Raw genomic sequence first — 19,763 nt, forward strand, 5'->3', positions numbered from 1 at the left:
ACGGATCCACTGAAATGACAGGAATACTGCTACAGCATGGCCAGGCTGGGCATTACTGTGGGGGAAAGAATTTAGAACACTAGAATGCGGATTTACCTCCGCCAAGGTCCAACTGTCCCCTCTTATTCAATCAAGCCGCACCAAATTGCACACACTCATAGATATCTGTCTCCTAAATATGCCAGATTGTTTTCATTAAGATCTCATCGGCTATCAGCCCATCAGCTATCATCTGGAAATTTGCGACTGTGGGCAAGAGCCAATATTTGGATATATCCGGTGTAGACACCAGAAATCCGAGCCAAGTTTTCTGGTCACTGTATACTGTTTACACTGGGACTAGTTTCTTTTGTCACGAGTCACATGTTTCTCCCCATAAGACACAGAGAGCGATACTTTTTGTAGTTGTCTAGGTCCTATTGTTATGTCCTAATGCCTATTAACAGCTATTTACATATGAATGCAGTTAAATGAAAAAAAGGATCACCCATGCATTTTGGTTTACCGCCTCTTTTGGGCTCCTGTTAAGCTGCAGGCAACCGAAGCCTGCTCACACATGATTGGTCAAACTACACACAGAAACCAGGCTTCCAGCTCCCAAACTTTGTCTCTTGCCTAAATATTCTGCAATATTCTGTCACATGAAGATTATCATCTATTACAGAGATTGTTTCTTGACAAATTCACAAAAATTACCCATCTGAAAGGGCTTATTCTTTGGAACATACCCCAGCCTGTCACCAAGTTTCAATAAAATCTTTTATGTTGTTTTTGAGTAATCCTACTAAAAGACAAACAGCAATCAAATCATAACCTCCTTGGCGCAGTTAATAGGTCTGGTCAACACAGTCGTTGAGACAAAGACAAAGGGACATGTTTGTCTTAAAAGCTTTACAACAAGTAGCTCACTTAACTGATGATGTTGGTCTGCTTACCCTGAATATCAAAATGAATCTTGCAGTGTTGTCTTTAACTATCAGCAAAAGAGTAAAGATGGACTCTAGATATAGAAGCAGAACAAACAGTAGCCTGCATGGCTGGTGCACAGCCTGGTCTCAGAACACATGCCACAGCTTATGTATTTCACACTGTGCACTGCTTTCTGTGCAGCGCTCGGATAGTGTTTCTATAGCTGAATCTGTGCCCACATTGTTAACATGACATTTATTCATGGCTTTGTGCAGAGTCTGTTCATTGCCCATTCTGTTGTTCCATGGGTCTGTACCCTTGTACATCTCATTATCCGACCCCCCCACCATAAACCTGAAGAGTGCAGACACACGAACTGGCTCATAAAGTTAACAGACCAGGAAATATTTGGCTGTTTGTGTGTGTTGGTTTGCGTGTGAGCAACAGTGTGCTCGTGTTCAGAGTTTATGGGCTGATGTCATAGTTATGCAGCGTTGCCCTCTAGGGACCTGTGGAAATCACACCTCAGATTTTTACACCTTTTAAAAAAGCCCCGGGAGAGGACATGGACGACGGTGGTGAAACAGCTTCATTTATGGCCCCAAACCGATCTGAGCTGGTTAATACTCAAGGAAATTGTATTCAATAATAAAATAATGATTTTGAAGAAGCAATTACGCAAGCAGAAAGGAGGTAAATTGAATAGCAGTCATTGTGCAACTCAACTAAAATATATTCATCATTAGTGCATTCAGCTCCCTGTGCCACAACGTCTCTGACTAATGTTTATTTTCGAGCTTTGTACATCAGATTGCACTGTAGGATAACGATGTGTCTCCTGATAAAAAATCATGATTAGAAATGTGAGATATAAGCCGATAAATGAACTCTTCTCCCATAGAGATTCTGTGGAGTAATGCAGTGAGCTTATAAAGTACTATATTACGACATTCGTCTGTGTTTGTATTTTCCCCTTACCATTGGTCGACTGTTTCCATAGAGAAATATTATTAAAAAAGTTGATAATGAAACCTTGCTGTTTCATTGTTACATCACCTGGCAACCTTGTACTCAAGTGGTACCTATTGGTACCCAGAACAAAGCATGTAAATGCAGTATAATTTCACCAATCTAAATGAGACACAAAAGCATCCTTTCATCACTGCGGTCTTTTTACCAGCTGACTCGTCACTGGAATATCGAGGTAACTACAACACAGGGGAAACGTTGACATAACGTTCTGGAGAGGTGCAGCTCAAAGGCCAAAATTCCTGAAAGGCAAAGTGGATTTCATCCATCTGTCCGATGCCAATCAACCAGTGTGTAGCTGAGCCTCAAGAATGTTAGCTATGTATGAGAAGTGTCATTTGCACTTCCTTGGTGAACACATGCGCTCTCACACTGTGGCTAGCTTCTTCCTGGTCTGTAGCAGGAACTCACTGTGTGGAGTCTGCTTATGCTATGGCAAGTTTCACAAATGGTGGCCCACACAGCACCTGTCACAGCCGAGTTCAGATGTCTCCTCAGGAGCTGTTTGTAGTTGTATCATTAGCTTGGAGTTTTCTCAGGCACCATTTCTTATAAAAAATATTTTCTTCCATATCTTGTAAGTTGCAGTGGCAAACCCAAGAGGGAGCACAGCTATTTATCATCCATTTAACATCAAATATATCCTGTTTTAAAGGTCATTGCCGACCTCATGTATAGACTGTGTAGGATGCATAAAGCCAGAAAGCAATGTGAAGGGCTACTTCCTGGGCATCAGAAAATATTTGACTTTCTTGTAGCAGCCCAATATTGAAAATCCTGTTGAAACAGAGCCTTCCAATTTTTTTTTTAAATAATGTAATAGAGTAAATTGCTTGTAAATGATGATTTAGTTTGTTTGGTATAGTTTCTGGTGTTATTGTTATTAGATGCATTAGGTTTTTTTCATTAGGTTTCTTTTCATCATTGTGCAATATCATGAATCACAATCCCGCTCAGTTAGATTTGTATAACCACAAAATAAATGTGCAACTTGAAGGGCATTAGGAGAGCCGACCTTCTTCCAAGCCAATGCCCCATCTTGCCATTTTAAAGAAAGTGAAAAAATAAAAATCCTTGATCTGCCTGTTTATCCGGATCTGCTCCAAAATCGACTAGTTTATTCTTGCTGTCATATTTCAGTCTCAGCAGTCGTCATGAGCAACAAGGTAGTCATGGCTCTGGTTTCTTTATTATTTCTTGCCATCCAGAGTTTTAGAATGTGAAAATATATCTCACTGTTAATGACATTTTAAATTAAGCCTGTTAGATATTTTCTTTCAGTGTCTGGTCAGCACCTTAACTTCATTAACGTGAAATGTGTAGTCAAATGATCCAACATCTGGAGTCCCCGATTCGATACTGATCTCCTGGCAATGGGCTGATATTGATTCCTGATACCATCATGATCAATAAGCTGTCTGCTGTTGATTTTGCTGTGATGCTTCAGAAGATGCTTGATTAAAGTTTAGTGTTGTTTTGTGTTCTGATGCCACCACTCAAGATCTATCTCAGATATTGGTTTTAGATTTACGCATCCGTATTTTAATCTATAGATACACAGTTTGACAAAATATCACTCCATTTGTCTTACTATGTGCCGCAATCACTCCTCAGCGTATTTAGTCAATAAGAATTCTATTTTGGGTCATTCAAGTTAAGCTTTTTTAAAAGGCTTACAGAGTCAAAGGGCCGTATTAGTTGTGGCCATTGGAATTTCAATGATTTTGAAATCTTAGCTAGAGCTGCTCGTGGTCGTGTTGCTCAGACAGGAAGACGGAGTAAGGGTCAGTGTGGCTAAGGAATGGCGCTACAGTGCCTCTGTGGTGTTTAGCTATTGAGCGGAGCTTTGTGGTCTAAGCCACGGCGGTACAGTACACCCTCATTGTTTGTGTGTGCACTTCAAAGTCGTCTGTTCCTCTGGCAAAGCTCCTACTCTGTGATACCTTCAGCAGTTAGAATGGATCCGAGATCCATGTCAGACTTCACCTGAGTGTCTGGTCTGTCGATGAGCAGATTCTAGGACAAACGTTTACAAGGTAACTTTTGAACACAGCATGAAATATGTGTATTATGAGAAGAACTCGTACCATGCACATAATCTGTGACACAGAGATGTTTGCAAAGGTCAGTCAGTGATTAATCTCAAAATATGAAATCATGTCTGAGTGGTGCAGTGCTGCTGCACAAAGATGACTTATGGGTTTTTAAATTCAATATGCTGTGGTCTCTCTGCAGTACTGTAGCAGGAAGGCGGAATGTAAAAGATCATTCGGAACTGCTTCTAGCTCCCGTCTTTCCTGGCTTGTGTTTTTAAAACAGTATTGTCTACTCTAACTTTTGCAACCCTCTCTGAAGACATCTCTGCATGTTGTCGAGTGTTTTGTAACGACATCAGGTAGCCATGGAATTCAGCTCTGCCTCTGGCTTTATGTTGACATCGATCCATTTAGACCAGAAGTTGAAAGGAAGCATAAAGAAACCAGATGACCCATTCGTATCCAGCAGCTCTTTGAAAAGGTCACTCTCACATCTTTTAAAATGTCCATTTAAAGAGAATTGTTAGCGCCGCGCATCACAGAGAGGGATCGGAAATAGAAAGCGTTGCCGAGATCAATCTTCTTGAGGTTGGAGGAGCCGTTTAAAATTCTGCTCAGTGTTATTCCATTGACAGATCAGAATCTAGCAAGTGCAGAGTCTCGAACAGACAGTGTAAGCTAAGTAGTCTCTGCACCAACAGAGCTGTTTGTGGAAGTTTGATTAACAGCCCCCTACTTTTGAGAATGATGTAATGGCTTTGCAGGACAGGAGCCGTGTGATAGTTATGATGGCATGAAGGTCCCCATGTCCTTTCTTCCTTCTGGCTATAACTCTTGGCTCAGGGTAGGTCATGTACAACCTGGCCTGTGTTGCATGGTTTGTATGCAGGTCCCTTTTCAGTGTAGTGCTTAACATTCTTCTGTGCATGCTGCAGCCGGAAACAAATTTTCAATAATTAAAGCGCAGGATTGTAAAACCTGATAAACTATGAAATCAATCATTACTCATCTCACAAAATGACTTTTCACATCAGAACTTTCTTCAATATTATAAAGTTTCCATGGTAACAAGACAAATTTGCACGCAGACCATCCACTTTCCACTCAGCCCTTACTCGACTGCAACAAAAGACATTTCGAATTAACAGGTCGAAGCAGGGCTAGTGGTGATAAGGGTAGAGAGTTCACAGGCACTGATATCGGGAAGGTGATAATAGATTATATCTTTTATAAAGTTTGTTTATACCAGTTTTTTTTTCTTGTTTATCGAGATTTTTACAGTCAAGGGTCACACTTACCTGATTTCATATGTTCCAAACATTTTTGGATCTTAGCTGTGTACTGTGAAAATATATTTAATAGATAGCAACGTTTAGTAGTTATTGCTTATCACTCTGTGGCATGGGCAACCAAATGAACATTTCATTTTAGAGAGAATTTGCAGAACTTCCAGCCTCACTCCTCAATCTGTCTTTTCACTCCAACAGTGTCACCCAAAGGTTAGAAAGAACTCCTGCAATTTAAAAAAGAGGCAAGACGGTGGGCAAGGTGAAGAGAGCCCTGATTATACTCATTGTTAGAGGAGAAGAAGAAAGTCAAGTCGGGCCATGGGGGTGGGGGTGCAGGGGTTGGAGCATGAGGAGCTCACTCCTTTTCTCTTGTCTGTCATGGGAACCATAGAACTGAAGGTTTCAAAGGGCAGACCTGCCCGAGGAAAAGAGGACAAAAAAGAATCCGTTTTCATCTGAATACACATTTCTGCGGCTTCAAAGTCAGTTCAAGCCCAGCGAATGTTTCAAGGTATCATATTTACGTTTTATCAATGCTCAGAGATGTACAAGAATGGGAAGGAATCCAGAGACCGAGAGTAGAAAAAAAGATTTGAAGAGGACTGAAGGGATGTGAAGGCATCCACTGGGAATTTTTGGCCTTGAAAGAAATGTGGATAAGAGATATGACTTCACAGAAAGAAAATGGTTCGGGTTGTATAACCACAGATAGGAGTAAAGGTGTGTGTGCATTTATAGTATTTGCTTCAGCCTTTGCTTTTCTGGTCCACTGGAGGAAAAGATGTACTTTGTGTAAAATAATGTTTTGTGCGGCTTTTGCCTTTTTCACATCAGAAATCTTGAGAAGATTTAACGAGGAAAGAAATATTCTCCTTGTGCTCTGCTGATGTCAGAAGTGGCGATTTGCTGCATAGAGCTGATTCTCTGTCACCCTGTGTTCCAAACTGTATCTGTGTGCACACATGGGGAGAGGTCCGTGCATGTGTTTAGTGAGTGTAGGGAGGGTGCCACTCCTCTGTATTCATATCGTGAGCGCCTAATGCTTTGGATGCTGTGACTGGCTGAGCACTGGAGAGGGGACAGCCAAGCCCTCAGCTCAGCAGCTGAATGCTGCCAGTGTGCCTGCATGGGAGCACTGGGGCAGAGGAATTGCTTTTGTGCCCTCGGTGAGCTCATCCACCGGGAGCACTCTTCATAGATTTAGCTAAAGGGTCTGCACCCTGCCTACTTTGCCTGTATGCCTGCCCAAATATATTCCATGCTGGGGACAAGGGGGGGGGCTTTGAGAATCCCCATTGTCCCCCCAGGCTCTGCTGTCAGATGTAAGTAGCTGTTTAGTTTAGCTTTAGAATCAGATTTGATCAAGTGTTCGTGCTCAGTAATTTAGCATTTTGTGTGTTCATGTTTATTTTTTATTTTTTTCCTGGTTTTAACATTATTTACAACCATTGTAATTTCAACTGAGTCCTCCATATCCACTTGTCAAAGAGCCATCCACTGCAGTAAAAGGTGACCATGAGGGCCCTTCTTTTATCCCAACATTGTGTTGTGATGGCAGCTTTCTCCGCTACTCCATTGTCAGCGGTCGAGTTTAATTAGTGGCAAATTCCAGAGAGTATGTTAGCGACCAAGTGGGGGAGAAGAGTTGAGTGTTTGTGACAGTCTCTCCCAGCTGAGGACGATAAAGTAGAAAGAAAGCAGCAGCTTTGATTCCAGTCTTCAGCCCAGGCAGAGAGAGCGCGTGGGTCACCATGGAGATGTCATTGTTGAACAGTGAACAGCAGTTGGAGGAGATAACTAGTTGCACTAATGCACTTATGTACAGACCATACTTTGAATGGGTAGTTGAGCTGCTTAGTAATCAGCTGCTCATCAAGTAGTTGATACAGTGTCCGAAGGAGACGTCATCCATTTGGGGCTTTAAAAAACGTCAATGTTACTGTTCTGCAGTATAGTGCAGGGGTAGACCTCCCACTGTTATATTGTGTAGCTGTCAGCTCACATCAAAGAGGGGAATAATAGGTGCATTTCTGTCTTGACTTACATATGGTGCTGCAGAACCTTGGTACCTGCACACGCTGCCTCCAGCAAGCTGCAAATGTCAGAGCGAACTGGTTCGCCTCCTCACTCATCATCTCTCTCAGACGCAACAACAAATCGTTTCTTTGTTAGTGTTTTTACTGTCGGACTCTTTCATGTCGCTGTGTTAAATAAGCCCAAAACGCTTCACATTGTTTTTCTGTCTGTCTCCAGCGACCAGCTCCACAAAGCTGGAGGACCTGAGCTTTCTTGATGAACAACGCAACACCCCCCTGCGGACATCCATTCGCCTTCCCTGGCACAATACAGGAGGAAGGCCGCCTCTGGACTCCAAAGGTGAGTGGCAGCATGTGTTATGAACCCAGATAGGGTGATGAGGTAAAAGGTGCAACTGCTTATACATTTATCTACAGTTGCACGATTATTTATCATATTCAAATCGTGATCTCGATTCAGGCCCATTTGCATCCTTTACTGAATTCACAACAATCTTGCTTCATTTTATTGTTATATATTAATTAAATCAGCTGAAAAAAAAGCAAGCTCTCCTACTTTGTTCCTCAACCAATGACAACATGCTGTTACTCCTTAAGATGCAGAGCAGCAGAAAACCGGCAGTGAAATAGAGCAAGTTTTTCTTTCTGAATACGTCCAAGCTCAAGATAACCGAGCCCAACCAGAATCCTACCTGACAATGTTCTGTTTGTCGTGTCAGATCCCGACAGGAGCCTGATGATGTTCATGTGAGCTCGAGTTTACATTGTTTGTGATACACGGTCCGGCGAGTAGGTCCAAAAAAAAAAATATATAAAAACAACATCAAAATGAATCCAGCAGAAAACGTCTGCTGAAGGTGGTAAAAACTAACCCACTGTGCTTAAAAGGTTCCTTCCCTGTGATGTGGACGTTTTTGGGATGCAGACACAGTGATGGATGTCAAAACCACAAACACTGTAAGCTGTGTTTTTGCCATAGTAGCAGCACCACAAATGTATGTAATCACCTTAAACATGACCACAAGAGGCAATAAGACGAAGCTGTAAAGACCAACAGGACATCAAAGTCCCAGCCGCCCCGGCGCACAGGCATCAATAATGGATCAGCCACAATCATATTTTTTGTTGTTGCCGTTTGCAAAACATAAACAAACAATAAAATTGTGTATTTAAAAAAAAAATCGCAAGAGAGAATCATGTTCTCAATTCTAAGCAAGAAAATAATGATTCTCATTTTTTCCAGAACCAAGCAACCCTACATTTATCCCTTAGTTCTTCGGCTTCTTTTTTACTGTTGTCAGCCACAGTGTTAGAAATTCAAATTTTAAGTTATTCTCTTCAGATTGTAAAAGTATATTGACATGTTTTGACTCAGCTCCAGCACATTGGATATAAAAATAATGACAGTGATTATCAGGCGAGGGTGTTGTGTTTCAGTGATAATAATGTAGGTGATTTTCATATTTATATCTGGTCAAATGCTCTGGAATTATAGCTCTTTTTAACAATGAGAGGTCTGTCTAAAAAGAGCCACAGTTCATCCACAGTTGATTTGATCTAATTAAAGCTCATACCTTATCAGCATTGTTTAATTTCCATCCACTTTGCCTGAGCCAAAGGGGAAACCGTCCAAATGGTGACACATGGTGCAATGTAAACACTGCAGCACAGAATGGATTTAAAGCCACGCGATCCAATGTATGTTGGAAGAATGAGGTTATTCTCTCATGCAAAGACTCCTTCATTCTCCCGCGCGTGCCTTTGTTATATGTTTTGAATTCTCCATCTGACGGAGCGAAATCCCACAGAGTTAATATTTGATGAGAGCATGAATAATTTAAAACGACATCATTAGATACTCAAAGTATTTAACCCTCTTTTGAAAACGTCTGCTTCCTTCCCCACATCTTCTTTAAACATGAAGTTGTTACAGCTGCATCATGTAATTTGTATGTCCCATATGGATGGTTAATCATCTCTGTGGAACAGCCCATGTCTGCTCTGACTCAAGTCATGTTCTTATGTATGGATATAGATACATCTTTACGCCTCTATTATTACAGTAGACAGCTGAATGCAACGCTCTGTAAATAACAGTTTTTGACTTCAGAGAGTCGAGAAATTGAGGTGTGGTTTGTTTTCATGCAGCAGAGTTGGAGCGTGGGCAGGCGACGCCACCACAACTCATATAAAAACGTCAGGTCAAAAGTATTCTGGCAAACTTTGCCAGCAGTTGGTCAAAATAATGTTGTATAGCTATTTTTGTTGAAATTCAATATATATATTTATCTGACAAAACATACACTGAGTATATAATATATCCAATAATAGTATTTTTACGAAATAAGCTGGTGATATATTTTGCCTTGTACTATTCACTTAAAATCTTGTATATTTAGGAGTCCGGCCAACCATCGATTCTAAAGGAAGTCTATTAATAAACCTTTCCTCCTGTCCAAACAATAATTACTTATTGTTATTTGTAGTAGTATTTCCAGTAATCGTACTCTGTAAAAAAAAAGCAGAGAAAAAAAACCTCTGAAATGTATTAGTTCTGCACACAGAAAATAAGTTTTGTATTTGTATGTTTATTTGAGAGAAGATTAACTAATATATATAGTATATACAATATGTAGTAAGTATATATATTGTAGCAATAATAGCAGTAAGTTTAACTTGAAACGAGTAGTAGTTGTAAAAGCGGCAGCAGCAGTAGACGCTTTTTCTTTTGAGTTGTATAAGTAGAGAGGATCAGAGATTTAAAAGAGCTCTTGAGTGAAAAAGTTTTCTGAGCTTTAATTAGATCTGAAGTGGACTGATAGAGAGTCCTCTTTCCATCCAGTCCACTTGTGTTGTGATTGCATTGAAAGTAAGATTGATTTAAGCTTAAGCAGTCAGTTGAAAAAGAAAGCGTCTCGACCCCAGTGTTCAGGTTTCTGATAGACATGGTACAGGAGAAAGCTAAATGTAGCCAGGTTTGTTGTTTTAAAGATCTGTGTATCATTGCACATTGTAGTGTTGTGCCAAAGATAATGCCACACACTACAACTCTTTCCCTCATTTTCTGTTCCCTTTCCTCAGCTCGTTTCTCTCCCTACAAACCCGTGGACATCATGCTCAAGCCCTTGCTGTTCGAGGTGCCCAGCATCACCACCGACTCCGTGTTCGTTGGCAGAGATTGGCTCTTTCAGCAGCTGGAAGATGTCCTGAAGAATGGCGAGTCCACGGAGAGCCACGGCGCTGTAGTGGTGGGCAGCGTGGGTTACGGGAAGACGGCCATTATCTCCCGGCTAGTAGCGCTGAGCTGCCACGGAGGCCGCATGCGTCAGATCGCCTCCAACAGTCCCAGTGCCTCCCCGAAAAGTAAGGAACTACAGTATTTAGTTTTGGATGTGAGCATCAAAAACCCTCCTTCAATTTCACAAAACAGTTTCTCAAACACCTGGTAATCTTCACTTTCAACTTCCTATAATGATGTGTATTCATGCTGTTTTCCTCAGGTGGTGGAGGACCAAGCACAGAACTTCCTCTCAGCCAGCCCCCACAGCCCACCCCGCCTTCCAGTGCTACCAACACCCTGAGGACCAACAGTTGCCCTGGAACCCCCGAGATGCAGCAGCGCCGGGAGGTGGCCGTCAAACGTCTGGCTGCGAAGGTATGAATACAGCCAGGACCTCTGCATTAAAAAAATCTGAATGTTAATACTCAGTCATTATTTGAATCATCATGCATCGATATACTGGGTGTGTTTCCTTCCACATTATATATGTACCTTTCCTTCAGTTCCCCTGTGTGTGCTTGGCACTGACACTTATTACAAAGGTGCTGGTGGTGTGCGGCTCTTAGTATGTATGAGCTGTCCTGCAGAAATCTGATTCTCGGCTCGCCTCAGTTGATTTATGTTTATATGTGTTTATATGTGATTTATGGTTGTTGGGGTTCATTTGTTTGATATTCCTCGCATGAAATATGGATGGTCTCTGGCAGTCCGCTGAGATTATGAAAGACAGGGCCACCATTGGTCTTGCGGAGACCTTTAATATCACAGACGGGGTTTGACTCGAGGAGCAGTTAGTTAAAGACTCTGCTGTGAAGAACGAGTTCAGGATTAAATGTCCGCAGCATCTCAGCACTGCAGCTCGGCTGAGGAAGTGGGAAGATGGAAAACGTTGGCCTTCGATCTTTTTTGCGTGCCCTTTTAGCTCTCTGTATTCCCATGGCAACACGTTTGAATGGTCGAAATTGAGTCGGCTCTCAACTCAGAACGTTTCCGCAACGAATAACAGAACGACAACACAGACAGTTCTGTTCACAGGGTGTGGATATGAAGGGATTAACTTGTTATCACTGGCACTGAATTACAGGATTACCCAACACTCAACACCTGCACACTGCATAAACACTATATACACACTATATAAAGGTAAACTGGATTGAGCATACAATCCTGTGGGCAGCTTTCAGGTTGTCGGGTAGGAAGATTGGCAACTTGTTTTAATCATAATTTACTGTATTTATATTAATATTCTCATTTGTAAGTATATATAATATTACAATGAAAATGTGGGTGAATATGAGTTTTGTTGGTGCCGAGGGGCTTACGTCATCTACTGATGAAGTTTCCATCACGGATGTATCTTTTATGTATCATATTTGTAGTATGTAGGGGCTCGGTCTGAACTGTCTGTCTTTAACAGCTCATCAAGCTGCACTACATTAAATAGCTTTTCATTTGTTTTTGTGCACAGAAGACCATACAAGAATGCAGGTTGTTCCTCTCTCTGCCTTTCAGTCTACACAAGTGCAGTGGCTGTTTTTAAACCTGCCTGTTTGGGATAGACTGTTTACTCTGCCTGTGGTGGTGCTGGTTGCAGCCTGTCTTTCTGAAACTGTAAAAGAGACCTGCAGTATCTGAGTGGCGTCATGTAAAGACCTGCAGCAGGACTCAGTCCTCTTGAAAATGTTTTTTTCCCACACACTTATAGACAGACAGGGATTTCTGGAATTAGCTGATAGATGATAGTCTGCATACCTGGAACAGCTTTTAGGATAATGTTTCTCAGTGTTTTTACTTACGAGTGAACAGTTTGAATATTCCTGCATTTTAGTCATTCACACTTTGAGTTGGACCCACGCGTTGTGATACTTTCTCCCATTACGATCCAACTTGTTCAGTGAATAGGTTGTGCACTCCAGCGTGGTCCGTGGTAATGCTGCTTTCAGCTGTCTGTTGGTTTTATAATTAGGGGCTCCACATCGTGGGATGCTGCTATTAAAGTGTCACAGTGGTTTGCTTTTGTCAATGACCCCGCTTACCGTCAGAATTTATATTTTTATAATCAGCATCTTGAAATACTCCCAGTGCCAGAAACTTCTCGTGTCTCTCTTGAATCTGGCTGCACCTGTTCTCTCTGTTTACAAGAGGTGCTCAGCATTGATTGGCAGCTTCAGTGAAATACCTGAACAGTTTTTTTTTAAATGTATAGACGAGTTAAAGTTTCAGGCGTTTCTTTGCCTGCTGAAAGCTTCAATGAGAAAGATTTGTAACCACTGTGATTCAGAGAATACTTTGCATTCACAGATTTATAACACTGGACTCTTTTCACTGGACTTCTTCAGCTTTGTATTAAAGTTAGCGATTGCATGCTGGTGTCCCTCCAACAACTTCAGGGTTGAACACTCTTAATGTCATAGATTCCATCTTTGTAGTGGAATGTTGCATGAGGCAACTATTGTACATCCTCCCTGTGCCAGTGGGACTTTTCGTTTGTGCACCAGACAGCTGACTGGATGCTACTGAGGCTCATCTAAATGTCCAAAGCAGTTTCCCTCAAGCCAATTATGGTGTAAAGTGTTTCCAGCAGACACCCGACAGCAGCTCTGCCCCTGTGATGTCAGAAAACTGATGCAACACCGTGCAGCTTCTGTTGAACTCCTCCAGTCCTTTTTAGCCGTTGATTTAAACGTGGTCTCACAGAGGCACTGAGGTCATTAGGTTTTATGTTTTATCACAACGTTTATGCCTCCGACTCTTACACTGTTGCTCAGCAGTAAATTCATTGCGGGGCCAGTAGGACTGCAGGTGCTCTGTTGATTGTTTCATCAGCGTTTGTTAAGACTCTGATGAAGCTGTCGTCTGCATGACTTGTACACGATGATAAGTTACTGCAGTCTTTTTGGCAGCAGCCTGTTCAGAGTCATTGTATTCATACAAACATCAGCTAGCTCATATTTACTGTCTTCATTAAACATAACGGCAAAGTCTGTTTCCCTTAATTTGTTTGACACGTGAAATTATCCAAAAGAGAAGTGTTCTGCTGTCGCCCAGCGTTTGAAATGAGTTTTGTCTTAATTCTTTAAAACTAAACGACCACATAAAAAGTTCTGTTCCTTGTGCGTAATGAAAATAAAATATTTGACTTGGCTGTTGTGACATTGTGGCTTAATAATAATACAATATAGTACAAATTGCTCTCCCAGTGTTTTATTATTTCAGTTTAGTTTCTTTCTTCAAGTCCCTTCCTTCTCATTATTATGCCTTAATTATTATGATGATATGTAGAGAAACTTTCATGCCATGGTTTTTAAAACACCCTACACAGATTTTTTGCCTGATTTTTTACACTCACGGGCAAATTTTGGGAGTTGGCAAATAAAGCCCAGTTCTGAGACAAATCAGTGTTCGATGTGGGAACTCTTCAAAACTGCAATTTGAGAGGCTCGTCAAAATGTCACCTCCTCCAACTAGATATCCAACTTAATATCTTGTAGAAGTGGCGACACCATCAGCCAATCGGAGCGCAGGACGGGTCGACCCGACACATAAAATGAGGGTTTCTCCTGATGAATGGTCAAGTAGTGTGTGACCTTCTGCCGCCAGTAAATTTTCTGCCAGACCGTGGATCACAATACGTCAGGTTGTGTAGTGAGAACTGCACAGTTATGCGACGACTTCGAAAGTAGGATTGTTGTATTCTTTTTATTTCTGGTGCATTTAGATTTAGCCAAATAACTTTTCTTTGTAACTACCACATTACCCCTAAGAGACAGAAATGCCATTTTTGAATCACAGTCTCCCTGTCGAGCAGCATCATTACACGGCTCGACATTAGTGAGGAATGTTTGCTGTTTTTTATGTAGCCTTGTTTTTACATCTGTAGATCATCTTTATTATTATTATTTCATTATTACTAGGCAAGGTTTCACCCACGTCTGAGCCACAGTGGTGGTCCTGAGATGGACACGACGTCTCTCGTTCCTCTCACACCACAGCAGCCCTGAACACTGTGGCTCCCTGTGCCTCAATTTGTTATAGCTGAAGTGCTTGTGTTTGATTTATCAGCCCATGTGTTTTTTATTCCCTCTTTAAAGCTGAGAAGAAAATATCGCCTGAAGAATTATAAAGCACAGTACACTTTAATAAAATAAAAAAACTGGGGGACTTTTTCCATGTCTGCTGAGTTTTATAAGCTTTGAGCTTTTGTCAGTGACTACTCGAAAAGCTGGTCATCATAGTTGATGGAGCAATAGGCAGGTAGAGCCAGGGGAGGAAGACGTCACCTGCTCCTGCAAGTGCGTCAGCTCTTCTGGTTGTCCTGTAATTGGAACACACTCATACATCCCCCAGGGCATCTCTCCTTCCTTCATCTCTATCCCCTGTTCCTCTCTTGTCCTTCCTCTGAGAAGCACGGCAGCAACCTGCTCTAACACTTTGTCTGAGGTGGTCAGCCATTGCTCGATTACTTCATCCCTTCTCTGTGGACTTGGACTAAATCATGTTCTTAACCTGGATAAAGTGATAATATATGTATTTATGAAGGCTATGAATATATAATGCATCATATTAGTATTGGAACCACTGAGTTAGTTTTTTGCCAACAGCGTTTATTTTATAAAGCCTCAACGTGATTAAATACTCTTTTGCATATTGTATAATTCATCACTTAAACAAATTGAAACTGTCAATCATCACTCCAACATGTTTTAATTCATCTTAAGTCTGGGTTCACCCTGTCTTCATCTGCTTCTCCTCCCTCTTGTGTGTGTTCCAGGTGGTGGCGTATCATTATTGCCAGGCGGACAACACGTACACCTGCTTGGTGCCGGAGTTTGTTCATAGTATTGCAGCCCTGCTGTGCAGAGCTCACCAGCTTGGTGCGTACCGGGAGCTGCTGCTGAAAGAGCCCCACCTGCAGAGCATGCTCAGTCTGCGCTCCTGCGTCCAGGATCCGATGGCTGCTTTCCGGAGGGGGGTCCTGGAGCCACTAGCTAACCTTCGTAAAGGTAGAAGAGAGTGTTCTGTTCTGAATATAAAAAACATCTGCCAAACAACTTAAATGACTGAAGATTCATTTTCAGTTTCTTCAAGAGACAGCTTGCAAACATTATATGGCTGTCAAATAGGAATTAGATGTGTATGAAAATATTCATGGGCAAGGGAAAGATTGTTTTATTCCTTCCCTTTAATCCAACCAGCTACAACTGAAAGTAACTGTTTAGGTGTTTGGAGCAGTGGTTGGGTAGATGATGAATCTAATTAAGATAAAGGTTCTTACCGCTGAAACTCACTGCACCATTGAGAGACTGGAGTTTAGTTGCAGTGAAATAAAACAATTCTCTGTACTTTCACCACGGGGCAGTTTAGTTTGATCTAATAATGTGACCTCTCTGCACATCCTCTTACCTCCCTTAACTCCCCTGTTTGTGTTTCCAGAGCGTAAGATTGCAGAGGAGGACCACATCATCTTGATAGACGGGCTGAACGAAGCAGAGTTTCATAAACCTGACTACGGGGACACGATAGCCTCCTTCATCACAAAGATAATTGCCAAGTTCCCCTCGTGGCTCAAACTCGTGGTCACTGTCCGGGTAAACTTGATGGTAAGAAAAAACTGAATGAAGACACATTGTGCTGAGCTTGTAATGTCTTACCACAGATATATACTATTCAAACTATCATTGTTGAGATGGCTTAAACATTTAAAACAAACCTGCCTGTGTGAAGACAGAGGGTATCTCGAATGGCAGGCAGCAGAGCACATACCTCCACCATTGTGGAGAAATCCTTCACCTGAGTTTCTAGTTCGAAATGTAAAAAGGAAAAGGAAGGGGTCTGATAACCTCAATTATTTATTAATCATAAAACACAATGCAAGTGAAAATAAATTCCCTAAACCGCATCGGCCAGAAAACCTTGAGATCTTCTCAGCCCAAGGTCACATCCCTCTAACAAGTTAAACAAACCCAACAAACAAACCAAGGAAACACAACCTCCTCGGTTGAGATAATAATCAGTCGGTGTGTTACCTTGGTTTCAGAATTCTCTCAATACAATTGTCCAACATAACAAAGTCAGTTGAAAACAGCAACAGACCATGAGTCAGAGTCGCTGTCACTTCTCAATGCTCTTGCCTACTTGACATCAAACCCTATAGATTTTGACAGTTGTGAAAGTTGACAGGTTGCACTGATCTGCTCCAACTCGTCCTACTCTATACTGTCTACAGTCATGTTTTATCATAGATATTCAAGAGGAATGGAAGTATCAGGAAACAAGAGTGCAGAACAGAAGTCAGTCACTTAAAACAAGACTAGCTCGGTGACAGGAGGTCGACGAGTTACAGAAATGTGCTGGGCCTGTGTTGAACTCACTCTGGCAAAGGCTCAGGCTCCTGTTTGCCCGATGAGACACACGACGGCTGATATTTATTTTATAATTTTCTTGCTGAGCCTGGAATAATAATATGATATTTGACTGTCATCCAGAACTCACTTTATTAATACTCAGGCAGTGGCCATGCTGAGGGTAATGTCCATGAATGTGCACTCTACAGCTGAGTCCATTTGTTGATACACTGCTACTGTGAGAAACGATTTAATTCTCTGGGAGGTTGTCTGGATGTGTTAAATCAATATATTGTAGCACTGACACTTTGTCTTCATCTGTTCACGTCTATCAATCCGTCAGATTGCGTTTCTGATCTGCAGGGATGTTCCAGTCGACAACATACAAGGCAACTTGCTTAAACTGTTTCTGTGAGGAGTGAAGGTGGAGTCTGACTGACATTGTTATGTTGCTGCGCTGGCAATGTCAGAGACATTATGCTTTCAGGTTGTGTATCCCTCCCATTCTCGTTATATATCCTGATTTCTCAGGAATGTCTAGATGGAAATTCTTCTAATTTGTCTCCAACCTTCACCATTGATAAGCCATTGACTGTGTTTAACGATGGACAACCTTATAGCTCTTCAAAGCATATCATCCCCCATAATCCCTGACTCCTCATTGCTATTGGACAAAATTTCTGTCATTTTAGTTTGTTCAGATCGCCCCAATGTATGTTGAGTGTAATTTTATTATTGATTTTGGATTTAATAAGTATTTGATGCTATAAAAAGAAGGTGAAACATCACAATGGACAACTGAGAATGTGGAGCATTCGTTTTGGGGATATTTTAGCTTAATTTCTTGATTATGAGGGTAAATGGAGACGTGTCATGCATCTTTATGTTTAGTCTATTGGAGAAACTGATGAGTAAAGGTATAAAGGTGAACTTCACTGTCACAGCATGATGTTCTGCAAAGACACTTCTTTTCTAGCCATTATTTATCACAATAACGCTAACTGACTAACAACTAACTGGAATAGAAAGGAAGGTTGTAAATGTATTGCCTGCAACTTGTCAGCTGGAGGAAGCAAAACAACCGAGGTGGTAACTTTAGTAATTGGAAGCAATTTGTATTGTAACCTCTGAACTCTAGAGTCAGTTTTCATGTCACAGTCTCTGAGGTCCCTTTTGTAGATTAACAATGGACAAGCCAGCATTGTTGAGGCTGTGGTAAGGAAGGAAGAAAGGAAGCCTTGAAAAAACATTCTCAGTTTGTAACAACAGAACCATATGTCATGAAAGTGTCATGAATGGTGTAACAGTTCTGGCTTTTGCTTGCAAAATCTAATATCTGACATATCTGTGAGGTGTTAGTAGCACCTCACCCATCTTGTGGATTATGATCAGTATATTTCATTGACTCTTGGGAGTGTGTGTGTTTGTGTTTGTTTGTGTGTGTATGTGTGTGTGCGTGTGTGTGTTCGCGTGTGTTTGCAGTTCCTTGTCATGATGAAATAGAGAGAGGTGTTATCTGACTGAGGTGATGCTTCTCTAGCCTCAGACAGGCAGGGGATAGGAGGATTAAAGTGCATTGATTTCTCCAGCCCCCAGGACATAGATTGAAATGTGAGCTTCGGCTCAGACCTCTGGCCACCGGCTGTCCTCTACCTCATCCATCCCCTGCCTCGTAATTCTCACTCTCCCCGATCCGGTTTGCTGTAGACACATTTCCAACAGTAACGCGCTTCTGCTTTGGCCTGATAGCTCAGTGTTGTGTTTGCTTTCCTCTCGCTTAAAGACTGATAGTAATCGCATATGGGCACATATTTATTCAAATGGCAGGTCTCAGGATGTGAACGATGCTTTTGGGCATAATTATTCTATTTGTATTTTGTGGTCATGAGAGATACAATTCATACCGCAGAGACTGTAACTCATTGTTATGTCTGAAATTAAATTTTGATTTTTCTTCTCATTGTTACAGAAGGAAATTGAGCATCATGGTTTCTCAGAAAAAAAACGACTTACACGTTTTTATCCTGTGTCTTCCACAGGAGATCACCAGCCTTTTGCCCTTCTCCAAGATCTCCCTGGATGACTTCAATGACAACATAGAGATAAGCAATGACCTCAACGCATACATCCAGTACCGTATCAATGGCAGCAAAGAAATCATGAACAATATCAGCCTGAATGGGAAGGCCGACCCCATCACCGTCGGCAAGCTCAGCAGCCACCTGATCTCCCGCAGCCAGGGTTCCTACCTGTATCTCAAGCTCACCCTGGACCTGTTCGAGAGAGGCCACCTCGTCATCAAAAGTGCCAGCTACAAAGTGGTGCCCGTGTCGCTGGCCGAGCTCTACCAGCTACAGTGCAATATGAAGTTCATGACCAATTCGGCCTTTGAGCGCTCGCTGCCCATCCTCAACGTGGCGCTCGCCTCACTGCACCCCATGACGGACGAGCAGCTGTTCCAGGCCATCAACGCCACTTTCGTCCGAGGCGAGCTCCCGTGGGAGGACTTCCAACAGCGCATGGAGCTGCTGTCGTGCTTCCTCATTAAAAGGCGGGACAAGACGCGCATGTTCTGCCACCCGTCCTTCAGAGAGTGGCTGGTGTGGAGAGCTGACGGAGAGAGCACGGACTTCCTCTGTGACCCAAGGTCGGTACTCTGCCTTTTAATGGAACACAGTAACTCAGCATCTCCACCTGTAGAGCTGTGTGTCACTATAACAAGTCTGCAGTCAGGCTAGCTCCAGGATCCTGCATCTACAACCTGCAGTAAAATGTAATTTAATACATGATGATAATTACATGGCAGTAGAGAAAATTATTCTCAATTTGACATTTGATCA

General features: G+C 41.9%; 1 protein-coding gene across 2 annotated transcripts in view; it reads left to right on the top strand.

The window, feature by feature from the left end:
* The window catches only part of tanc1b (tetratricopeptide repeat, ankyrin repeat and coiled-coil containing 1b), a 99,728-nt gene that overhangs the window by 60,306 nt on the left and 19,659 nt on the right, over positions 1-19,763 (top strand). For both annotated transcript variants that reach the window (XM_062401975.1, XM_062401976.1), the window contains exons 8-13: positions 7,517-7,639; positions 10,381-10,662; positions 10,800-10,954; positions 15,351-15,582; positions 16,013-16,179; positions 18,963-19,570. In XM_062401975.1, the coding sequence (XP_062257959.1) occupies positions 7,517-7,639; positions 10,381-10,662; positions 10,800-10,954; positions 15,351-15,582; positions 16,013-16,179; positions 18,963-19,570 (1,567 nt within the window). The remainder of the gene's footprint in view (positions 1-7,516; positions 7,640-10,380; positions 10,663-10,799; positions 10,955-15,350; positions 15,583-16,012; positions 16,180-18,962; positions 19,571-19,763) is intronic.

This window comes from Platichthys flesus, chromosome 13 (genome assembly GCF_949316205.1).
Source record: "Platichthys flesus chromosome 13, fPlaFle2.1, whole genome shotgun sequence".
In the NCBI taxonomy this organism is placed as follows: domain Eukaryota; kingdom Metazoa; phylum Chordata; class Actinopteri; order Pleuronectiformes; family Pleuronectidae; genus Platichthys; species Platichthys flesus.